The sequence below is a fragment of the Neoarius graeffei genome, chromosome 22 (genome assembly GCF_027579695.1).
Source record: "Neoarius graeffei isolate fNeoGra1 chromosome 22, fNeoGra1.pri, whole genome shotgun sequence".
Taxonomy (NCBI): Eukaryota; Metazoa; Chordata; class Actinopteri; order Siluriformes; family Ariidae; genus Neoarius; species Neoarius graeffei.
The window spans coordinates 17,345,231-17,366,048 of NC_083590.1; the positions used below are offsets into that span (position 1 = coordinate 17,345,231).

Consider the following 20,818-nt stretch of genomic DNA (forward strand, 5'->3'; position numbering starts at 1 on the left):
TGTGTCTATGTGTCAGCCCTGTGATGACCTGGCGACTTGTCCAGGGTGTACCCCGCCTTTCGCCCATAGTCAGCTGGGATAGGCTCCAGCTTGCCTGCGACCCTGTAGAAGGATAAAGCGGCTAGAGATGATGAGATGAGATGATGCAACTGTCAGCGCACAGTCAAAGGTAAACCTGCAGATGGCAGTAATGCAACACTGTTGATGCCAGCTGCTGTAAAACCCAAAAGAAGAAGAAGGTAAACCTGTGCATGCGCACAGGGGCTTCCTCTTTCTGCCTGACTGTGTGAAGCAAGCGATTTTATGCACATTATTTGCTTGGGAATCCCCTCAAATTAAATAACTTCCCAGCCACAGAATGGCCTGATATTTTGTGAGATATTACAGAAATAAACATACATCACAATGACCAAATTTCAGACGGAACTAAATTTCACCGATTTTATGAAATCAAAAGGACTTCTAGCTTTGTGTTTGCAGAAACTGATTAGCTTTATTTCAGATTATTTGCTACAAAACAAATAGACTATCTTTATACTAGTCCCAAAACACCATGCAACAGTTTTCCAAAACTAGAAAATCTGGCGTAAAAACCATGACATGAGTATCCCTGGTTAAGAAACAGCTTAACAAAATACAGATCTATTGAGTTATTTAAAATGATTTCTGCTCTACTTATTTGTGTTCAACTTGCAAATCGCAAGTACAGGATTATGACAAGGATAATCAGCCCACGTTGTCACTTCAGCTTTAGCAAATTTGCTGCCAGTCACTGCACAGTCCTCAATACCATCGTAGTCATTTGGTTCGTTGTCCCACCAGTACCTGAAAACATACAGAATCAGAATGTCCTCTTTATGTCACATAGACATAGAGCTGCCGATTGAGAATAAGAACTGCACAGTGAGCATTTACCCAGTGGTCAATACTGTATCATCCACCCACTTCCACGTCCCCTCTTCAACAGAGTCAGTCAGACCAATCCAAGCCTCAATACCCTTGAACTTTTTACTGATGAACTCCTGTAATTGCGACAGCACGATATGTAAGGAATGAGAAATGTTGGTCTATTGATAAAGCTGAGATGTAAAAAAGAGCATCTCAGCTTTAAATGAACAAACAATGACCTGTTCTTCTCGGCTGTTGATGATCACAAGGTCGGCTCCTCTCGACTTGCAGTCCTGTCTAGCGCTATGCCAGCTCTTCTGCTCTGTTGTGATGAAAAGGCTGTGACACAGCTGAAGGGAAAAATCTGCAGAACGTCATATTTGCAGAGTTAGTGCATTTATGGCTGAAAAAAGCACCAGACAAAACTAAGTTGCATGTGACATTTATTTCCATTCTCACTTTGTTTGTTAATTTGTATTTCAGCTGTTGACTTAAAATTAGGTATTTCTTTGAGTTGCGGTTTTTAGCTTATCTGGCTGTAGGCCAGGCCAGATTAGCTTATGTGATCATGTGTCATCCGCCCATTGTCCTCCATCCACAGTTTACAAAAATCGCTCCTCCTCCTACAGGAGTGATCAGATTTTGATCAAACTCACAAACAATGTTCCCCAGGTAGGTGTACATAAAAGTTGTCAAGATGGTGGCGCCACCTGTCATATTTACAATTTTATGGGCATCTGAAATTTTTGGATGACTTGTCACATTAAACCCTACTCTTCGTAAACTGCTAGGATGTTTTCACTGAAACTTGCTCAGAAAACTCGAAAGACATAATCCAACAAGAGTTGTTCACCAGGTGGCGCCACCTACCATAGATAAGGCTACAGAGGAGTCATGTGCAATTTCACAAAAATCGCTACTCCTCCTACAGGAGTGATCAGATTTTGATCAAACTCATATGGAATATTCCCCAGGTCAGTATGCATAAAAGTTGTCAAGACAGTGGTGCCACCTGTCATATTTACGATTTTATGGGTGTTTCAAAATTTTGGGTGACTCATCACACCAAACACTACTGTTCATAAACCACTAGGACATTTTCACTGAAACTCACCCAGAAGACTCTAAAGACATAATCCAACAAGAATTGTTCACCAGGTGGCGTCATTTGCCACAGATGAGGCTACAGAGGGGTCATATGCAATTACACAAAACTCACTACTCCTCCCACAGGACTGATCAGAGTTCAAACTCACACACAACAACAGTGGCTGGTATGAGCTACAGCATTGAGGCTATTTTTTCTTCCTGCATTTTGTTGTTTAGCTTTGTGTTGTCTATGCTATAATGGTCCTTTACCTTAAATTGACCAGGAAACAGAACCATAAAACCACAAACAAACACAAGAAAACAAAATCTCGTACTTAACAGTACAATTTCACAATAAGACTTCTCAAAGATGTCAGGCAAAACAGAGGATGCCAGATAATACCAGATAATACCAGATAATATCAGGCTTCCACTGAATGGATTCAATCCAAATATATTTTTTTCTATTTGGTGGTTTACTTGTTGACCAGATTGAAGTCCACTGTTTTCACAGGCTACTCACAGTGCTCCAGTGTTTCATCAGACTTGTATTACAAGTCATGTACAAATTTGGCTCTATGCTCTACCATCCTTATTCTGGAACTTAGGAGTGTCAGTGTTATAAATCTCAGCATCTAAACAGCTGATTTCTAACCTTTATGCTAAATTAGATTCATCCAGTTGTACAAACTATTGACACAGCACAATAAGATGCTCCTCTTGGTGCTATATACTGTACATAAGATTAACTTTTTGTCTAATTTTTTAGTCTAAACCATCAAGAATCGTGCCAATGTGTCATCTGTAGTGATCACTGTTAACACTATAGCTATCTGTGTGTGTCTGAAGATGGATACACTTTAATTCTTTAATCCCATTAATTGCCTTTAGTCATGCTAATCATGGACTGTGAGCTGGCCTATGGTTAGTGTGTCCGCCTCTCAACTGGGAGATGGCGAGTTCTACTTGCTGTCAAGTTTATTTTATAGCACTTTTAACAATAGATATTGTCACAAAGCAGCTTTACAGAATTTGAATGACTTTAAACATGCGCTAATTTTATCCCTAATCTATCCCCAGCTGGCACGGTGGTGTAGTGGTTAGCACTGTCGCCTCACAGCAAGAAAGTCTGGGTTTGAGCCCCACAGCCGGCGAGGGCCTTTCTGTGTGGAGTTTGCATGTTCTCCCCGTGTCTGCATGGGTTTCCTCTGGGTGCTCCGGTTTCCCCCACAGTCCAAAGACATGCAGGTTAGGTTAACTGGTGACTCTAAATTGACCGTAGGTGTGAGCATGAATGGTTGTCTGTGTCTATGTGTCAGCCCTGTGATGACCTGGCGACTTGTTCAGGGTGTACCCTGCCTTTCACCCATAGTCAGCTGGGATAGGCTCCAGCTTGTCTGCGACCCTGTAGAACAGGATAAAGCAGCTAGAGATAATGAGATGAGATGAGATCTATCCCCAGTGAGCAAGCCTGTGGTGATGGTGGCAAGGAAAAACTCCCTTGGATGACATGAGGAAGAAACCTTGAGAGGAACCAGACTCAAAAGGGAACCCATCCTCATTTGGGTGATAATAGACAATGTGATTATAACATTTTTAACAGTTTTAACATGAAATCAGTTTCGTTGATGTTATAACGCTTCATTGATGGAAACTTGAGTGCAAAACTGTTCATAACACCTGCAGTCCTAAAGTTAGCAAGTCAACTGTTGTCCTCAGCCATAAAAGCATTACTGTAAGTGTCCAGAGTATCTTCCAACTGTGACTTTCAACTGTCCATATGGGGTCATCCTCCACAGGAGCGATGTGATGAGACTGCAACCAAACGTAGGGCATCAGGATGGATCAAGCAGGTCCGAGGAGCAGAAGAGGTCAGCATCTCGATCTCAGGATTGACATGTAACTCAGAGGGACAGATGGGGGGACACAAGTTTTTAGGTATGCCCAGTGTTACCTGATAAGTAGGAACAGTATACATTTTGCACTGAGTGCAAGCAGGGACTCTGGCAAAACTAACTCTGACAACATAACTAAAAGGAGAGAGCCAGAAGGTAACACAGGCATGAGGGCACCCCGGGACATAAAGCAGCAGCCACTACACCGTCAACAAACTTGAGAGAGCAAGCAAGTGGGGGACTGACAGCATCCATACATCCCAGTTTACCAAAACACTATGTCTGAGAATCCTTCAGGTCAACACCTTTACCTCATAAACACCATTAACAAAAGGCTTGACTAAACAGATATGTTTTCAGCCTAGACTTAAACGCTGAGACTGTGTCTGATTCCCGAACACTACTTGGAAGGCTGTTCCATAACTGTGGGGCTTTGTAAGAAAAGGCTCTGCCCCCTGATGCAGCCTTCACTATACGAGGTACCAGCAGATAGCCTGCACCTTTTGATCTAAGTAGGCGTGGCATGTCAATGCTAGAACACTAACTTTGTTTAAGGGCTTAGTAAAGAATGCCAACATACTTGCCAAAGTTTAACTCAACCACCCACTGCCATGATTAAAGTCAAAGTCCTGGATCTGGTCTTCCCAGGCAGTCTCGTGTCCCAGTACTACCCAACTCCTTGAGGCACATGGGTGCAGCGCCAATCTCCGTTTCGGTAGCCCTTGGCCTCTCGCCGAGGGCTACCAATGCTTTGGTCATACCAAAGACAATCATAAAAATGGTACCTTGTTAGGGTTTTGCTGGGATTCGAACCTGGTTCGTTGGTGTGATGATCCAGCAAACCCCCACTAGGCCACCAGGGGAATGACTCAAATGCAGAGGCGTGAGGCGGAAGTAGAAAAAGTAACAAAAGGTTTATTTATACTATGTACACTATATACAATCCAGGGCAAAACAAAAAAAAACAAAAACAAAGAGTATAATTCAAAAAGAAAAAGGCAAAAATGCAAAAGCTCAGAAGATCCACAAAACACAGTACAAAGGAAACTGGAGATAAACATAACAGCACAAAGACTCCGTGACAAGAGGACTGAACTCAGGGGTATAAATACACAAACTAATTAAGGACACAGGTGAAGATAATTAGGACTAACAGGCAATTAACAAAAACACAAAACACAGGAACAGTGGCGGCCTCTAGAGGCCAAAATAAACAAGACACGAAAAGGAAATAACAGCGGCCTCTAGAGGCCAAAACAGTCCAAGTCCTAACAGGACCCCCCCCCTCTAGGAGCGTCTCCTGACGTTCCCAGGGCGATCCGGATGGGCCGAATGGAAGTCCCGACACAGTTCTTTATCTAGGACATCCTGAGCAGGAACCCAGCAGCGCTCCTCAGGACCATAGCCCTCCCAGTCCACCAGATATTGCAACCCGCCGCGGACCCGGTGGGAGTCAAGCAGGCGATGCACAGTGAACACAGTCTGCCCCTGGAAGATGCGGGGGGGTGGGGGGTTCCTAGGGGCAGGGGCATACATAGACGTCAGTACAGGCCGCAACAGGGAAACATGGAAAGTGGGGTTGATCCTCAGAGTCCGGGGCAACTGGAGCCGGTAGGAGACAGGGTTCACCCTGCGCACCACCTTGAAGGGGCCAATGTAGCGAGGAGCAAGCTTGCGGTTCTCCACCCGCAGCGGAAGGTCCTTAGTGGACAGCCAAACCCGCTGCCCAGGGCGGAAAGTGTGTGCAGGTCTTCTGTGGCGGTTGGCCTGAGTCTGGTTGGTTCTGGAGGTCTGTATGAGGGTCTTCCTGACCTTGCTCCAGGTCTTGCGACACCGTCTCACATATTGGTTGACCGAGGGCACCCCCGCGTCCTCCTCCTGGTCCGGGAACAGAGGTGGCTGGAACCCGAATTGGCACTGGAATGGCGACAGCTTGGTGGCCGATGACTGCAGGGTGTTGTGGGCGTACTCTGCCCATGGCAGCCAGGTGCTCCACGATGTCGGGTTATCCATAGCCAGGCCTCGCAGGGTGGTTTCCAGGTCCTGGTTGAGCCTCTCCGTCTGACCATTGGACTGTGGGTGAAACCCAGAGGAGAGGCTGGCAGTGGCTCCGATGACCTTGCAGAACCCGTGCCACACTCGGGAGGAGAACTGGGGCCCTCGGTCTGAGACGATGTCCTGTGGAAGACCAAAGACTCGGAAGACATGATTAAATATAAGTTTCGCTGTTTCAAGAGCAGAGGGGAGTTTGCACAGAGGTATGAAGCGGCAGGCCTTGGAGAATCTGTCAACAATGACCAAAATGACCATGTTACCTTGTGACTCAGGGAGACCCGTGATGAAGTCGACTGCCACGTGGGACCAGGGACGCCGGGGAATGGTCAGAGGATGCAGGAGACCCTGGGGACGCTGTCGTGGGTTCTTGGTTCTGGTGCAAACCTCACAGGACAGGACAAATGACCTTACTTCCTGCTCCATGTTAGGCCACCAGAAGCGTCTTTTCAGGAAGTCCAGGGTCCTCCGAGCTCCCGGGTGGGCGGTGAGAGGGGAAGAGTGACCCCACTGGAGAACCTTGGCCCGGGCTTGATGTGGGACGTACAAGAGGCCCGGTGGCCCCGTCCCAGGACCGGGGTCCTGGCGTTGGGCTCGTCGAACAGCCTTCTCAATACCCCAGCGGACAGGGGCCACAATCCGGGACACCGGGATAATAGGCCCGACTTCATTCTCCCTGTTAGTGGCAGAGAACAGCCTGGACAGTGCGTCAGGTTTGGTGTTCTTGGAGCCGGGACGGTACGAGAGAGTGAAGTCAAACCGACTGAAAAACAGGGCCCACCTAGCCTGTCGAGGGTTCAGTCTCTTGGCTTGCTGGAGGTACTCCAGGTTCTTGTGGTCAGTCCAAACCAGGAATGGATGTTGCGCTCCCTCCAGCCAGTGCCTCCACTCCTCAAGGGCCAGTTTGACCGCTAACAGTTCTCGATCCCCCACATCGTACCGGGACTCCGCAGGACTCAGGCGGTGGGAGAAGTAAGCGCAGGGGTGCAGCTTTCCTTCCGAACGTTGAGAGAGTACCGCGCCGACACCACTGTCCGAGGCGTCCACCTCCACGATGAATGGTTGGGAGGTGTCCGGGAGGACCAGAATGGGTGCCGTGCAGAAGCGGGCCTTGAGGTCTTTGAACGCCTTTTCTGCCTGAGGAGACCAGCCATAAGATCCACCTGTCCCTTTGGTGAGGTCTGACATGGGTGCTGCCACAGAACTGAAGTTCCTGATGAACTTGCGGTAGAAGTTAGCGAATCCTAAGAACCGCTGAACCTCCTTAACGGACTTGGGAGTAGGCCAGTCCCGGACGGCCAGGGTCTTGGCAGGGTCCATTTGGAGTTGGCCTGTCCGTACAATAAATCCCAGAAAGGAGACCTCGGGAACATGAAATTCGCATTTCTGGGCCTTGGCGAACAGATTGTTCTGTAGCAGCCTCTGGAGAACCTGGCGGACATGGTGGTGGTGCTCCTGCATGGTCTTGGAAAAGATAAGGATGTCATCGAGGTAGACAAAGACGTACAGGTTAATCATGTCCCTTAAGACGTCGTTGATTAGGGCCTGAAAAACAGCTGGTGCGTTGGTGAGTCCGAAGGGCATCACCTGGTATTCGTAGTGCCCAGACGGGGTGTTAAAGGCAGTCTTCCACTCGTCTCCCTGTCGGATACGGATGAGGTGGTATGCGTTCCGTAGGTCCAACTTGGTGAAGACGGTGGCGCCTTGGAGCAGGTCGAAAGCAGTGGACATCAGCGGAAGGGGATATCGGTTGCGCACAGTGATCTTGTTCAGGCCCCTGTAGTCAATACATGGTCGAAGCCCCCCATCCTTCTTGCCGACAAAGAAGAAGCCGGCACCAGCAGGGGAGGTGGAGGGTCGAATGGACCCAGAGACCAGGGCGTCTTTGAGGTATTCCTCCATAGCCTTGCGTTCTGGCTGAGAGAGGGAAAACAGTCTGCCACGAGGAGGGGTAGTCCCAGGGAGCAAGTCGATGGCACAGTCGTAGGCCCGGTGCGGAGGAAGAACAGCGGCCCTGCTCTTGCTGAATACTTCCTTGAGATCCCAGTACTCTGTGGGAACTTGAGATAACTCGGTGAGATCAGGGGGCTCGGCAGGAGACACAGGAGAGCTAGAGAGCAGACAAGAGGCATGGCATGCAGGGCCCCATTCCACAACCTGGCTTGTTACCCAGTCTATGCGAGGGTTGTGGCGAATAAGTCAAGGAAGGCCTAGAATAACTGGGAACTCAGGTGAAGGAATCAGGTGCAGGGATATTTCTTCCTTGTGACCTTGAGACTGGAGGAAGACTGGAGAAGTAACTTGGGTGACTCTTCCATCACCTAACGCTTGGCCATCGAGGGCAGACACAGACAGAGGGACTTCAAGAGGTGCAGTAGGTATATTGATGCTTTGGGCGAAGTGAATATCCATAAAGTTCCCAGCCGCCCCTGAGTCTATCAAAGCTTGACAAGAGTGGACAGACTCACCCCAGGAGATGGAGACCGGGATGTAGATTCCTTGACCAGGGAGTCCGGGAGAGAGGGTAGGCCCCGTCACAACCCTCCCTCGGCTGGACGGGGCGGTCCTTTTCCCAAGAGTTCGGGACATGATGCTCGGAAGTGACCAGGCTTGCCACAGTAGATGCAGCACTTGTCCCTCCTTCTGCGCTCCCTCTCAGATGCGGAGAGGCGAGTACGACCCACTTGCATGGGTTCTGGACAGTCACTGAAGGAGGTAGATGGTCTCCAGGTAGAGGTAGGGAGGCTGGGGGGGCTCAAGGCTTGGTGGCGTTCTCTCATCCTGTTGTCCAGACGAATAGCATGTGAGATGAGGGTTTCGAGGTCACTTGGGCATCCAATAGAGGCCAGACCGTCCTTGATGGGGTCAGACAGACCATGGTGGAAGGCTGACACCAGGGCAGTCTCGTTCCATCCACTTACTGCTGCGAGTGTTCGGAACGAGATGGCGTAATCTGCGACGCTTCCTCCTTGCCGGATGGACATGAGCTTTCGGGCTGCGTCGGTACTGATGTCTGCCTGATCGAAGACCCGAAGCATCTCTTCAGAAAACAGCTGGAAATCAAAGCACTCAGGTCCCTGTCTTTGCCAGATAGCAGTAGCCCAGGCTCGCGCCTTACCAGCTAATAAGGTGATCACAAAGGCAATCTTGCGGCGATCCGTAGTGTAGGTGGTAGGCTGAAGCTCAAAGGTGAGTTGACACTGGGTAAGGAACTCTCGGCACTCACTGTGCTTGCCGTCATACCTCTGTGGTGCAGGAAGGCTGGGTTCGCGAGGTGAAGAAGGCAGCATGGCAGGAGGCACTGGAGCAGGAGTGGGATCAGGAGCAGGAACTGGATCAGGAGCAGCAGGCAGAGATGTCAGCTGTGCCAGGGTTTTCCCAATTTGCTGAAGCAGTTCCTCGTGGCGAGCAAGGGCCTCATGTTGGCTGGTGAGCGTACATCCATGAGCGTCCATGGTCGCTCCGAAGCGTGTCAAAGCTGCCATAATTCCCTGAAGGTTGGCCGGGTAGACAGTTGAAGCAGCCTCTGCTGAGTCGGTCATGACGGAGTCTTTCTGTTAGGGTTTTGCTGGGATTCGAACCTGGTTCGTTGGTGTGATGATCCAGCAAACCCCCACTAGGCCACCAGGGGAATGACTCAAATGCAGAGGCGTGAGGCGGAAGTAGAAAAAGTAACAAAAGGTTTATTTATACTATGTACACTATATACAATCCAGGGCAAAACAAAAAAAAACAAAAACAAAGAGTATAATTCAAAAAGAAAAAGGCAAAAATGCAAAAGCTCAGAAGATCCACAAAACACAGTACAAAGGAAACTGAAGATAAACATAACAGCACAAAGACTCCGTGACAAGAGGACTGAACTCAGGGGTATAAATACACAAACTAATTAAGGACACAGGTGAAGATAATTAGGACTAACAGGCAATTAACAAAAACACAAAACACAGGAACAGTGGCGGCCTCTAGAGGCCAAAATAAACAAGACACGAAAAGGAAATAACAGCGGCCTCTAGAGGCCAAAACAGTCCAAGTCCTAACATACCTACTGCCATCTGGCAAGGCACGCTGCAATACTGATGCAAGTGGGGAAGTCAAACCCCCACGGTTACCAGAGGACTCGCCCCTTACTGTAACCCTAGCTATATAATAGGCTAGAGGCCGAGGGCTATCGAAACAGAGATTGGCGCTGCACCCATGCACCTCAAGGAGTTGGGTAGTACTGGGACATGAGACTGCCTGGGAAGACCAGATCTGGGACTTTGACTTTGATGCTAATCATGGCAATGGGTGGTTGAGTTAAACTTTGGCAGCAAGTATGCTGGCATTCTTTCCTAGGCCCTTAAACAAAGTTAGTGTTCTAGCATTGACAATGTCAGGTGGGAGACAGTAGAAGCTTGTATGTCTTGCAATGTGTCTTTCTGGTACAGGAGGTATTAATAGACGTAACTAGGAAAAGGTAAATCGACTAAGTTATATTAGATCTTGTAAAAGAGAGAAAAGTCTATCAGTGTCCTTCACTCCTGAAGCTCGTTAAGTAAAGAAGACACACTTGTAGATCTCTGATAGTTGTTGAACACGAATCTGGCCTCATGCCTTTGAACTGATCCTATGGTTGTAATTCCCTTTGTGGAATAAGGGCTTCAAGCTGTACAAGCATCCTTGGTAATGGGTTGTACAAGGGCTTGATATGCATGCTCTTTAACTTTATGCAGAGCAGAGTGGATATTATGTTGTAAGACAGCAAACACATGATTTGCCTTCTTTTATACTTCCTCACATTCTTTAGTCCAGTTCAGTGTACATGATATGTATACCCCAGGGCGCTTATGAAATCTAACTCCTTCTATATTGGTGTTACATAGGTTGTAGAGAAACTCAGATGGATTCTTTTTCAATGTTATATATAAAGTGTGACACTTTTTTAGCGCAAATGTCATCTGCCAATGAGAAGCCCAAGCCTCCAGGAGTTGAAGGTCTTTCTGGAGGATAAGATGATTGTCAGGAGTTTTGATTTTCTTATAGATAACTGTGTCATCAGCAAACAGTTTAATCCATGATGGTATAACTTCTGGTAGGTCATAATAGTAGTTGCGTATGGTTTTTTTCTCACACCTCCAAATTTACATTTGCAATCTAATCAATGAAAGTTTGGCCACCTTGGTGGATCGTCCTGTACCTCCCAGGTACTGCCATGACTGGGCAGTGCAACACCAGATGGTCTATGTCTTGTGGGGAAATACCGCATGCTGGGCATGTGGGGGAATCACAGTAGCCCCAACAATGCAGGGTGGCTGCTGTTCTGCCATGCCCTGACCGCAGCCTGTTGGCTTGTGTCCACTGCTTTCTGGTAAGATGGTTGAAACTGGGCAGTGGTTCAGTGGGGTCAGTGACTAGGTCACCACCTGTAGGGGGGGTGTTCCCTCATAGGTCATTTATGTAGATAAGAAATAAGATCAGGCCCAATACAGTACCTTGGGGAATGCTAGACTTAACCAGAGACCAGCTGGAGTAAGTACTGTTGACTACTACATGCTTCAGTCAGGAAATCTTTGAGCCAAAGCTGTAAACTACTACAAATTCCATAATAATCAGCTTTGCCAAGCAATCACTGGTGTGAGACAGAATCAAATGCCTTAGCAGAGTCTAAAAAGACCATGTCAGCTTGACCACGCTCATTAAGTACATTTGACCTCTCATGAACCAGTGAAATCAACTGAGTCTCTACTCCAGTACACTCTGGACTTCACAGCAGACTAAAACTTGAGGATGAATGTTCCTTGCTGTACCTCAATAAAAGTATTTTCTTTGCATCTGTAGAAGGCATGAACTCAATCTAATTTTTAAAATCATATTGACATAAGTTTCACTAATTTGCTACCATTAACTGGCTATAATTAGCTAACTTAGCTTGTTTCCTTTTCTAATGTTATCTTTTATACTAGCATCAATTCCAGTACTTACTAGCATAACTGGCTAGGCAGCAGTCAAATTCTATCTAATAGTAAATATTGGGTATTTACAGGATGCTTTACTTCTGATTAATTCATTAGCAAACTATATAGCATTATTCATGTTTTCAGGCAAAAGGGAATAATTGTTCTAACAGTTTTGGACAAGTAATCAAAGTTACTTTTCACATAATAACACAACATTAATTTAATTTCATCAGTTAAAACATTTACTTTTTATTTTTAAATATTTGAACATGTTTTAAAATAGTATTTTTAAGTGACTTTTACTTGAGTAGTTCCACTTTTAATTGAGTAAGATTTTGACATGCTATTAATACATTTACATACAGTATCATTTCTCAGTATTTTGTCCATGGCTTAATGCTTAGTTTCTGATTAAGTTCTTGTTCAGTCTTAGAAATGAGAAATGAATCTCTGCTTTCCACAGATTCACTTCTACATTTGACAGACTACTTTAGTTCACCCAATTGTTGCATTATCATAACAAAGCAACATTTACACGCAAGTGTCCATGTGGCCAAGAGCAGGTGTTTGTGTGGTCCCTGGCATTACAACGACATGTTTCTGTTGATCCTCAAACAGAATGCTGATCAAATATTCCATCGCTCCTTTTGGAGTTCAGTAAATTTCCCTGTTTGTAGGAAATACTTTCTTGCTGTTCATTTCTATACAACAAATGTAACATACTGTACAATAACATAAAATAAAATACAAGTGTGTGTTCTCAGTGCATAGTTTATTTTGGGCAATCCAGTAAGTGTAACATATATTAGTCCATAGTGAGGGCCAAAATACATACAAAGGGGGTTAAACAGCAGAAAGTCTAAACCATAAGACACTGAGGTGACTGGGGTAGCAAACTGATATTGGACCAATACAATTTTGTACATTTGGCATCTATTAAATCAGTGACGGGTCAACATTTGCAAGCCTTGAGAAGCTTATGAATAAAATATTGACCTCAACTAAGTTGGGCCAACAGTGTCGCAGTGACATACAAGGAGGATACTAAACCAATTCCAACAGCACTAAACACATTTCTTTAACAAAAAATATGGGTGTAACGAAAAGGGCTCCTTTGACTAGCACTGAATCAACATTTGCAAAGTTATGAAAGAAATATCAACCCTATCAAGTGTGGGTCAAATTTGACAGGCCATTGTGGTTGTATACAGAGAGTCTACAATAGCCAGTAATACAGTACAATACGCCAAATTTCAGCAAGGGTAATTTTTAACCTTGGCAGGTTTGGTCCAAAATTGGTAAGCTTGTTATGAAAGTGGTTCCTTTGTTAATGCTGGGCTGGTGTTGGACAGATAGCACACACTGGCTGAATGTTTATGTTGAACCTTTGTATACAAGGTTGATCTTTTGTTCATAACCTTGAAAATGCTGACCCCAACACCAGCCCAGCATTGACAAAGGAACCCCTTTTAGAACAAGCCTACCAACAATGGACAAACATTGGCCAACAGTGTCGCAGTGGCAAACAAGGAGGATACTAAACCAATTACAACAGCACTATACATATTTCATTAACAGAATTAGCATGGGTGGAATGAAAAGGGCTCCTTCAATTAGTGTTGATCATTTGTAAGGTTATGAAAGAAAGATCAACCCTACTAAGTGTGGGCCAAATTTGACAGGTGTTTGTCCAACATTGGTAGGCTTGTTATGAAAGAGGTTCCTTTGTCAATTCTGGGCTGGTGTTGGACACCATCTGGTGTTGGGGTCAGCATTTGCAGGGTTATGAACAAAAGATCAACCTTGTATACAGAGGTCCAACATAAACATCCAGCCAATGTGTGCTACCTGGGTAAGGGTCTAAACCAGGAAATGCAACGACAAAACTATGAACAAACACATGAGCACAAAGCTCAGTAAGATTCCACAAAGACAACCCAAAGGGCAATAAATACACAAACTAATCAAGAGGAACAGATGAAACTAATCAGGGAAACAAACCAATCACATGGAGGTGGAGACACCAAAAACAGACACCTAAACAAAAACATGAGCACATGGCACTTGTCATTGACTGTGACAACAAATTAGAATGAGATAGTGAACCAGATAATGTATGTTACTGAGAGCTCTCATAGCTCACTCAGGCTGTGGAGAACATTTATGAAGGAAGAAAATGAAAAGCAATAAGATTTCCACAGATTTGAGATTACTGGGTAATTGGTAATGTTAATGGTGATGATGACGTGACAGTTGGGAACTATAAATTACTTACTCAACATCCTCTGGAGTCCATCTCTCTCAGTGTGTAGCTCATCTCTCTCTGAAGTCATGTTACCATAACTGATCTGCAACTGGTCTCTTTCTCTTGTCATGTTGTTGAGTTTCACCAACAGCACTATAACGACGATCAGCAGGAGAACACACAGCAGCGCTACACACACTGTGGACAATCTGGAACATCTGCTTCCTGTAGTCTTATCTCCTATAGTAGGATTGGGCACAGACATGTTACCAAGTTATTCACCACATTAGCACACAAGCTTTTACATTATGCTTCCTCAAAATGTCTCTCTTTTGAGTGTGACAAGAGAAGTTTGTAGCTTCTTACTTCTTTTTTTAAATAGATACAATACTGTGCAAAAGTCTTGGCACCCTTTTTTCTCCATACAAATTTTGTTATGGATTTCTCTTTTATGACTTCTACATTATCAAGTCAAAACATTACAAAAACATTTTAGAGTTCCAAATGTTCATTTTCCAGCATAAAATTAAATGTTAAGAGAGCACATTTCAGATAAAAGAAGAAAACATAATGAAGGCTACTGGGTTTTGGTGCAAAATGAAGAACGAAGTGTGACAGTCAAAGTGTCCAGAAGAACTGTGGCTAGTTCTGGAAGATGCTCAGTAAAACCTACAGCTTATTTCCTTATAAAACTGCACTCATTGGACCTGAGACTACTATTTTTTTTAAAGTAAAGTCAATAATTGGTCTCACACCAAATATTGACTTTGTTTCCTTTATTATGGCTTACTGATTACTGTTTATAGTATTTTTTAATGTCAAAATATTTAATTTAATTTAATTATTTTTAAACCATTTTTGCTCTACAGCATTTCTTTACATGTGCCTGAGACTTCTGTACAGTACTTGTAATCACAGTTCCCTGAACCATGTCATCTTTCATTCATTTATCTTCAGTAAGCACTTTATCCTGGTCATGATTGTAGTGGATCCAGTTGGAATAATGGGTAAGAAGCCAGAATACACTCTGTATTCCAGCCCACCACAGGGCACCAAACAATCACACCAAGGGACCTGGAACTGTTAGGGGGCAATGCTACCCTCTTCACCACCATACTGCCATATCTGAGCAATATCCATCCATCCATCCATCCATCCATCCATCCATCCATCCATCTGGGCAACATGGTCATGTAGTGGTTAGCACTGTTGCCTCACAGCAAAAAGGTTCTGGGTTTGAGCCCAGTGGGCAACGGGAGCTTTTCTGTGTGGAGTTTGCATGTTCTCCCTGTGTCTGCGTGGGTTTCCTCCCACAGTCTAAAGACATGTGGATTAGGTTGATTGGCCACTCTAAATTGCCCATATGTGTACCTGCCACCAGATGAGGGTTTGGGTCCCTCTGGTGTGCTAGAATCACCTGAGAGAATTCAGGGAACCTAGTTAATAGCTTCCTGGATCACCAACCCTCAACTATGAGGACGGTGACAAACAGACAGAGCCATCCATTATCTATACTGCTTATCAATCAGGAGAAGCAGAGGTGAGGTTCACCTTTGACAGGTCACTGAACAATACAGGTGTTTCAAATTGGAAGTACTAGAACACAAGGCTATTAAAAGTCAACTGCTCTTATGAATTTGTAAGTAAAATTTGTCACATTTTCTTCACTCACTGCTCTCTGTTCCTTTATACACCAAAGTGCATGTGAGTCCACTTTCAGCAGTTTACCGCATCTCGATATCAGATTACACTATCACTGACTACACTGCATGTGTGAGGAATAAAACACTCTGGGGCATATGTTTATAGAAAATGATCAATGATGGGGTGGTGTCATATGACCTAATGTGAAGCAAGCTTACTCTTCCAATCCTAAAGCTGATTATTTTCCCAGTAACAGTATGTCCTGAAGTGTTTTATTGCTCTTATACCACAGCAATTTGGCAATGCTTGCATTTTTATTAATTAATTTTTATTAATTTCCTTTTATAATTGCATCCAGAACTTAGAAATCTGCCAAGTTTGTAGAAAAAAATTACAGAAGAAATGACTTCCAGTATTTGAACAGCTAAAACAGCACTATCATCAGAAAACAGACATCATCCATAAAATTTCTTCATTCAAACATCAGCATGTTATCTCGGTTTGTCATCGTTACAGTGGAACACATTACATTACACATTTAGCAAGAACGAGGTTTATATTAAAGGCTCCAATTCACCCATCACAGAATCCAGTTAGTTGTTTTGGTTTTGAAAGCAGGTGCTTTCAAACGTGACTCTGCTAACTCTCTGAGACTTCCCGGAAGGCTCATCACCAAATCTCGAGTTGCCATTTTCACATCCATGAATATTCCACTCTTCTGTAATTTTTTTCTGCAAACTTTAGTCCTGGGTAAGACTTTAAACTGCAACCGGTGATGAGTCTCAGGTCTGGGAGGACTTGAGTACTGGGGAAAGTGGAGTTACCCCTTACTCACCATTGCTCCCAGGTCTGCTCTGACCCGGAGTGGTAGCACCTGCCTGGGTTCCAGCGATGGGTTCAATAGTCCATCACCAATAAGGTGCTGGCAGCAGGGCGCTTTTCGGTGCAGTGTGGCAGATGAACCCAACAGGGTCAGTGGCACACCACCAGATGGCATGCAGAAGAGCCACTCAAATGGCTAATGGATGGCATCACTCGGCAAGTCAGTTGTCACTGCAGGGCAACTTCTATACCTGTCAGGTCTGTGGCACTTTTGTGCACCACTTGGCATCAGGTCTGGAGGTCCAGAGAGACAACACAATGGGGGCACAATGGCTTTGTGTAAGGCACCTTACTGTGTAAGGCACTTTGTAAGGAGAGGAGAATAGTACGTGAGAGCTTGTGAGGCTAGACATTCCATGGCGGCTCAGCTGGGCTGTTCGTGCTGCTGCTGTGGGCGACTCTGGTGCGGGCCTTGCTGCCCATCTGCATTTCTGTGCATCCTAATGAAGCAGTCATCATCGCTAGTGATGGACAGCCAACGATGATGGCGACGACTCTGAGAAACAATCTGCAACAATCCGGCAACATCCAAAGCTATAGATCATACATTATAATGTGAAATTGAATTTCGTCAGCGGAGTTATATTTTAAATTATTTCAACTGATCCATTTCATTTTTGTATGATTATTCCATTGTAATGGACCAGAACCGGTGTCGGCAAAAGAAAGATAATATCAGGCATATTCTATTCAAAACATCCACATATGTAGATGAAGACAAAGTTTGAGATGGATTTTGAAGGGATGACTAACAGTGAGTTTGCGGAGGTTTTACTGCACAGAAAGCTAGCAGAGTAGAGGTCACGTGCTTTCAAAACAAAATCAATGAACTGGATTCTGGGAAGAGTGAGCCAGCCCCTTTAAAGCTGCAGTCAGTAGGAATGAGAATAGGTTGAAAATTTGAACGAGTGCAACTTCCAGGTCCCTCCCTCTCCCTCTCTGCTGTACTCCAGCCCCGCCTCCAAAGCCCCTCCCTGCAGAGGAGGCTACCGTGCACGTGCAGGATGGCAACCATGGCAACTGAAGTTGTTTGATAACAGAAACTGTTGTGAACAGTGTTATATAAGCAGTAAAGCCCTTATGAGAACATTGATCTGTGAAAGCACAGGCACACACATTTCAGGACAAACACCAAACCGATACAACTGCCTGGGCACTTCACAAAGATATTTTCAGCAACTTCTGTAGGTCAAACACTGACTAGCCCCGTCCCTCCCACTCTCCCACCTGGAGAGGAGAGTTACCTGACTGCTGTTCCCGCTGTTCATTTTCATACAGTTTCTTTTTCCTTTTTTCACTCCCTGAGGGATAACTCCGCTTCATCTTGCTAAGTTGATGCACATACACTGGGAATCTGATGTGCGCGAGCAGCGCGACGGATGGTCACATCGTCACGTTTTGTTTTTTTTCCCACTGGGCCTCTATGAGTTTGCGGGGCCCTACGCAACGTGTGTAGTGTGCGTATTGGGTGAACCAGTACTGTTTCAAATAAACAACACCAACCAGTAGCCTGACAAACAATACCAACAAGCTAACGTTAGCTTGATTGTAACATCACAGTAACATGAGATCTGTGCTACAGAGTGTTTCTGTAACTGTTACCATTTTAGCTTTGTGGTTAATTTTTTTTCAACAATCAAATCAAGCATACATCAAGCAGGGGTAATTACCTGTCAAGAAGAAACATTGCTACCTAGTCATCTTTTTGAACCCTTTCAGGTGTTCAAAAGTGAAAGCATGTGGTGGTGATGTTGGGTCCTGTCCACAGCATGTGCACGAGCCAAGCAGTGATTGACATGACACTTCGTCAGGCACACCCCCACACTCTAATTGGTTGTTTTGATTTGGGCACACTGTAAAAAATTTTACGGGCGGGTGTTGATTGAACATAGATTTTACATATCATTTGACTCAGAAATGTCATTTTCACTTACAACCAACTAAACCAGGTCGGCCTAATACACTTTCTCTCATTGTGATATCATGTTGAGCTATCAAGAATTTTAACATCCAAATATCAAAGATATCCTTGTTGATAGAACTAGCTGCAACCTGTTGCAACACTGCATGTTGGTATCCTTGTTGGTAGAACCAATGACGCATATATACACGTGCTGTATCACTGTAAAAAAAAAGTGACCATCTCAACTTAAATTTTCTAGGCAACATGATGCAAGAGAATTTTGTGTTGAGATGGTCAACAACAAAAGGTAAGTTGGTTGAACTCAAATTTAAACACGAAAATTCTTCTTAAGTCAACAAGGATTTCTGAGTTGAAATTTGAGTTCAACCAAGGTACTATTTGTTGTTGACAATCTCAACTCAAAATTCTCTTGCATCATGTTGCCTAGAAAATTTAAGTTGAGATGGTCACTTTTTTTTTTTACAGTGCATGGTGGATTCTTGCAACTGGCATTAGGAGTACTAGATGAAGCTAGAGGAGCCTGATTTTTGATGAGATTACTGTCAGGGCATAGTGACAGTTTCAGCAATGATGAAAAAAAAAGCTATTTTATAAAGGTTACCTACTGCAGCTTTAAATAATGACACATTATTTCCTGTTCTCGCCTACTTTATAGTATCTATAAACAGCCATTCTGCCATTGAAATTTTTTCCTGTGCTGGAAAGCTGATGGTTACAAAGCACTGGCACTTGAGACTCTTATAATAAATGATAAATAAACATCTCCTTACAAACAAATTCACCACATCAACGATGATTATCAATGTTTTTTTTTCTATAGAAAATTAAATCCACACCTTCTGACCAATTGGGATCAAGAATTCAGTGGTGCTGTGATATAATTCTCCTGTTTCTACATGGTTGGTTATTGACATAAATAAAAACTGCAGTCATGTGGAATAAAACGTGTCTTCATATCAATGCGCTTGTAAGCTAGGGTTAGGGTTAGAGTGTTTGAGTGTGTATACTGCACCTGAGCATTGATATTCCTGATCGTTTATGTTCCTGAGATTCCTCGGTTTCTCCCAATTTGCGTATTCACCTTCTATTGAAACCTTATCTCCTGTATTCTCATATAAATCAAAATTCCTGTCCATTCTTCTCTCTACAGTATACCTGAGTTGCAGTGCTGTGTGTATATTCTCTCGAATAGGATTAGATTCCAATGGTATCTAAAGTGTTTCCGGCTCTCAAATTGTTGGCGTCATGTGTGTTTGTGCGTCTGCATGCCAATGATATTTTTACATACAGGATGGAGGAAGTGCAACTTTGGCCATAAATTCTTCAGCAGACATGCAAGTGATCTTGCAAAAACTTCCTGTATGTGTAAAGCTAGAATAGATGTGACACAGTCTATAAAATTCATCATTCAAACATCTTCAGGAAGCACTTTCTCCTGGTCAGGTTTGCGGTGGATTTGGATCCAATCCTATATGGGCAGCTTGAAAGATGACAAATGTATTTGAACATGAATTTCATCAATCTGAATTGTATATCACAATTATATGCTACATTAAATCCAACTGGCGGTGTAGTGGTTAGCACTGTCGCCTCACAGCAAGAAGGTTCTGGGTTCGAGCCCAGTGACTGATGGGGGCCTTTCTGTGTGGAGTTTGCATGTTCTTCCCATGTCTGCTTGGGGTTCCTCCAGGTGCTCCGGTTTCCCCCACAGTCCAAAGGCATGCAGGTTAGGCTAATTGGTGGCTCTAAATTGACTGTAGGTGTGAATGTGAGTGTGAATGGTTGTTTGTCTCTATGTGTCAGGCTTGCGATGATCTGGCGACTTGTCCAGGGTGTACCCCGCCTCTCGTCCATAGTCAGCTGGGATAGGCTCCAGCTTACACAGGATCAGCGGCTACAGATAATGGATGGATTAAATCCAACCCCAAATCAGGAAAAGTTGAGATGATATGTTGAAATTGAAACGAAAACTGAAAAGGGCCTAGGGCACAAGCCTAAGCTTAACACCTATGATCTCTGATCCCTCAGCCCAGAGATTATTTATTATTTGTAAATAATCTTTGACCTGTATTGCACTCAAAACAATACACCAGCACATTATTTGATGCTTTACCTCATGAATTTTATTTTATTTTCCAAAATAAACACATTTCAAAAAAATTTGGGATGGTATTTACCACTTTATAATTTTTCCATTCCTTCTCACAATATTTACAAGATGTTTAGGGACTGAAGACACCAAGTGATGAAGTGTTTCAGC

General features: G+C 44.4%; 1 protein-coding gene across 1 annotated transcript; it reads right to left on the reverse strand.

Annotated features, from left to right (window-relative positions):
* Positions 1 to 423: 423 nt before the first annotated feature.
* LOC132870696 (hepatic lectin-like) lies at positions 424 to 19,811 on the reverse strand. Its single transcript, XM_060904495.1, has 5 exons — positions 19,571 to 19,811; positions 14,139 to 14,348; positions 1,128 to 1,252; positions 916 to 1,022; positions 424 to 825 (listed from the first exon to the last, which is right to left on the reverse strand). The coding sequence occupies exons 1-5, from the start codon at positions 19,692 to 19,694 to the stop codon at positions 672 to 674; spliced, it is 720 nt and encodes a 239-aa protein (XP_060760478.1). The 5' UTR covers positions 19,695 to 19,811; the 3' UTR covers positions 424 to 671.
* Positions 19,812 to 20,818: the final 1,007 nt, after the last annotated feature.

What these genes read in the sequence shown, in the direction of transcription:
- LOC132870696 (XM_060904495.1), bottom strand. Translation starts at nt 19,694, where the DNA reads ATGGACAGGAATTTTGATTTATATGAGAATACAGGAGATAAGGTTTCA. An exon ending in TGGACTCCAGAGGATGTTGA is followed by an intron (nt 1,253 to 14,138) that starts GTAAGTAATTTA and finishes GACGTTCTGCAG; the next exon opens with ATTTTTCCCTTCAGCTGTGT. An exon ending in GATACAGTATTGACCACTGG is followed by an intron (nt 826 to 915) that starts GTAAATGCTCAC and finishes GTATGTTTTCAG; the next exon opens with GTACTGGTGGGACAACGAAC.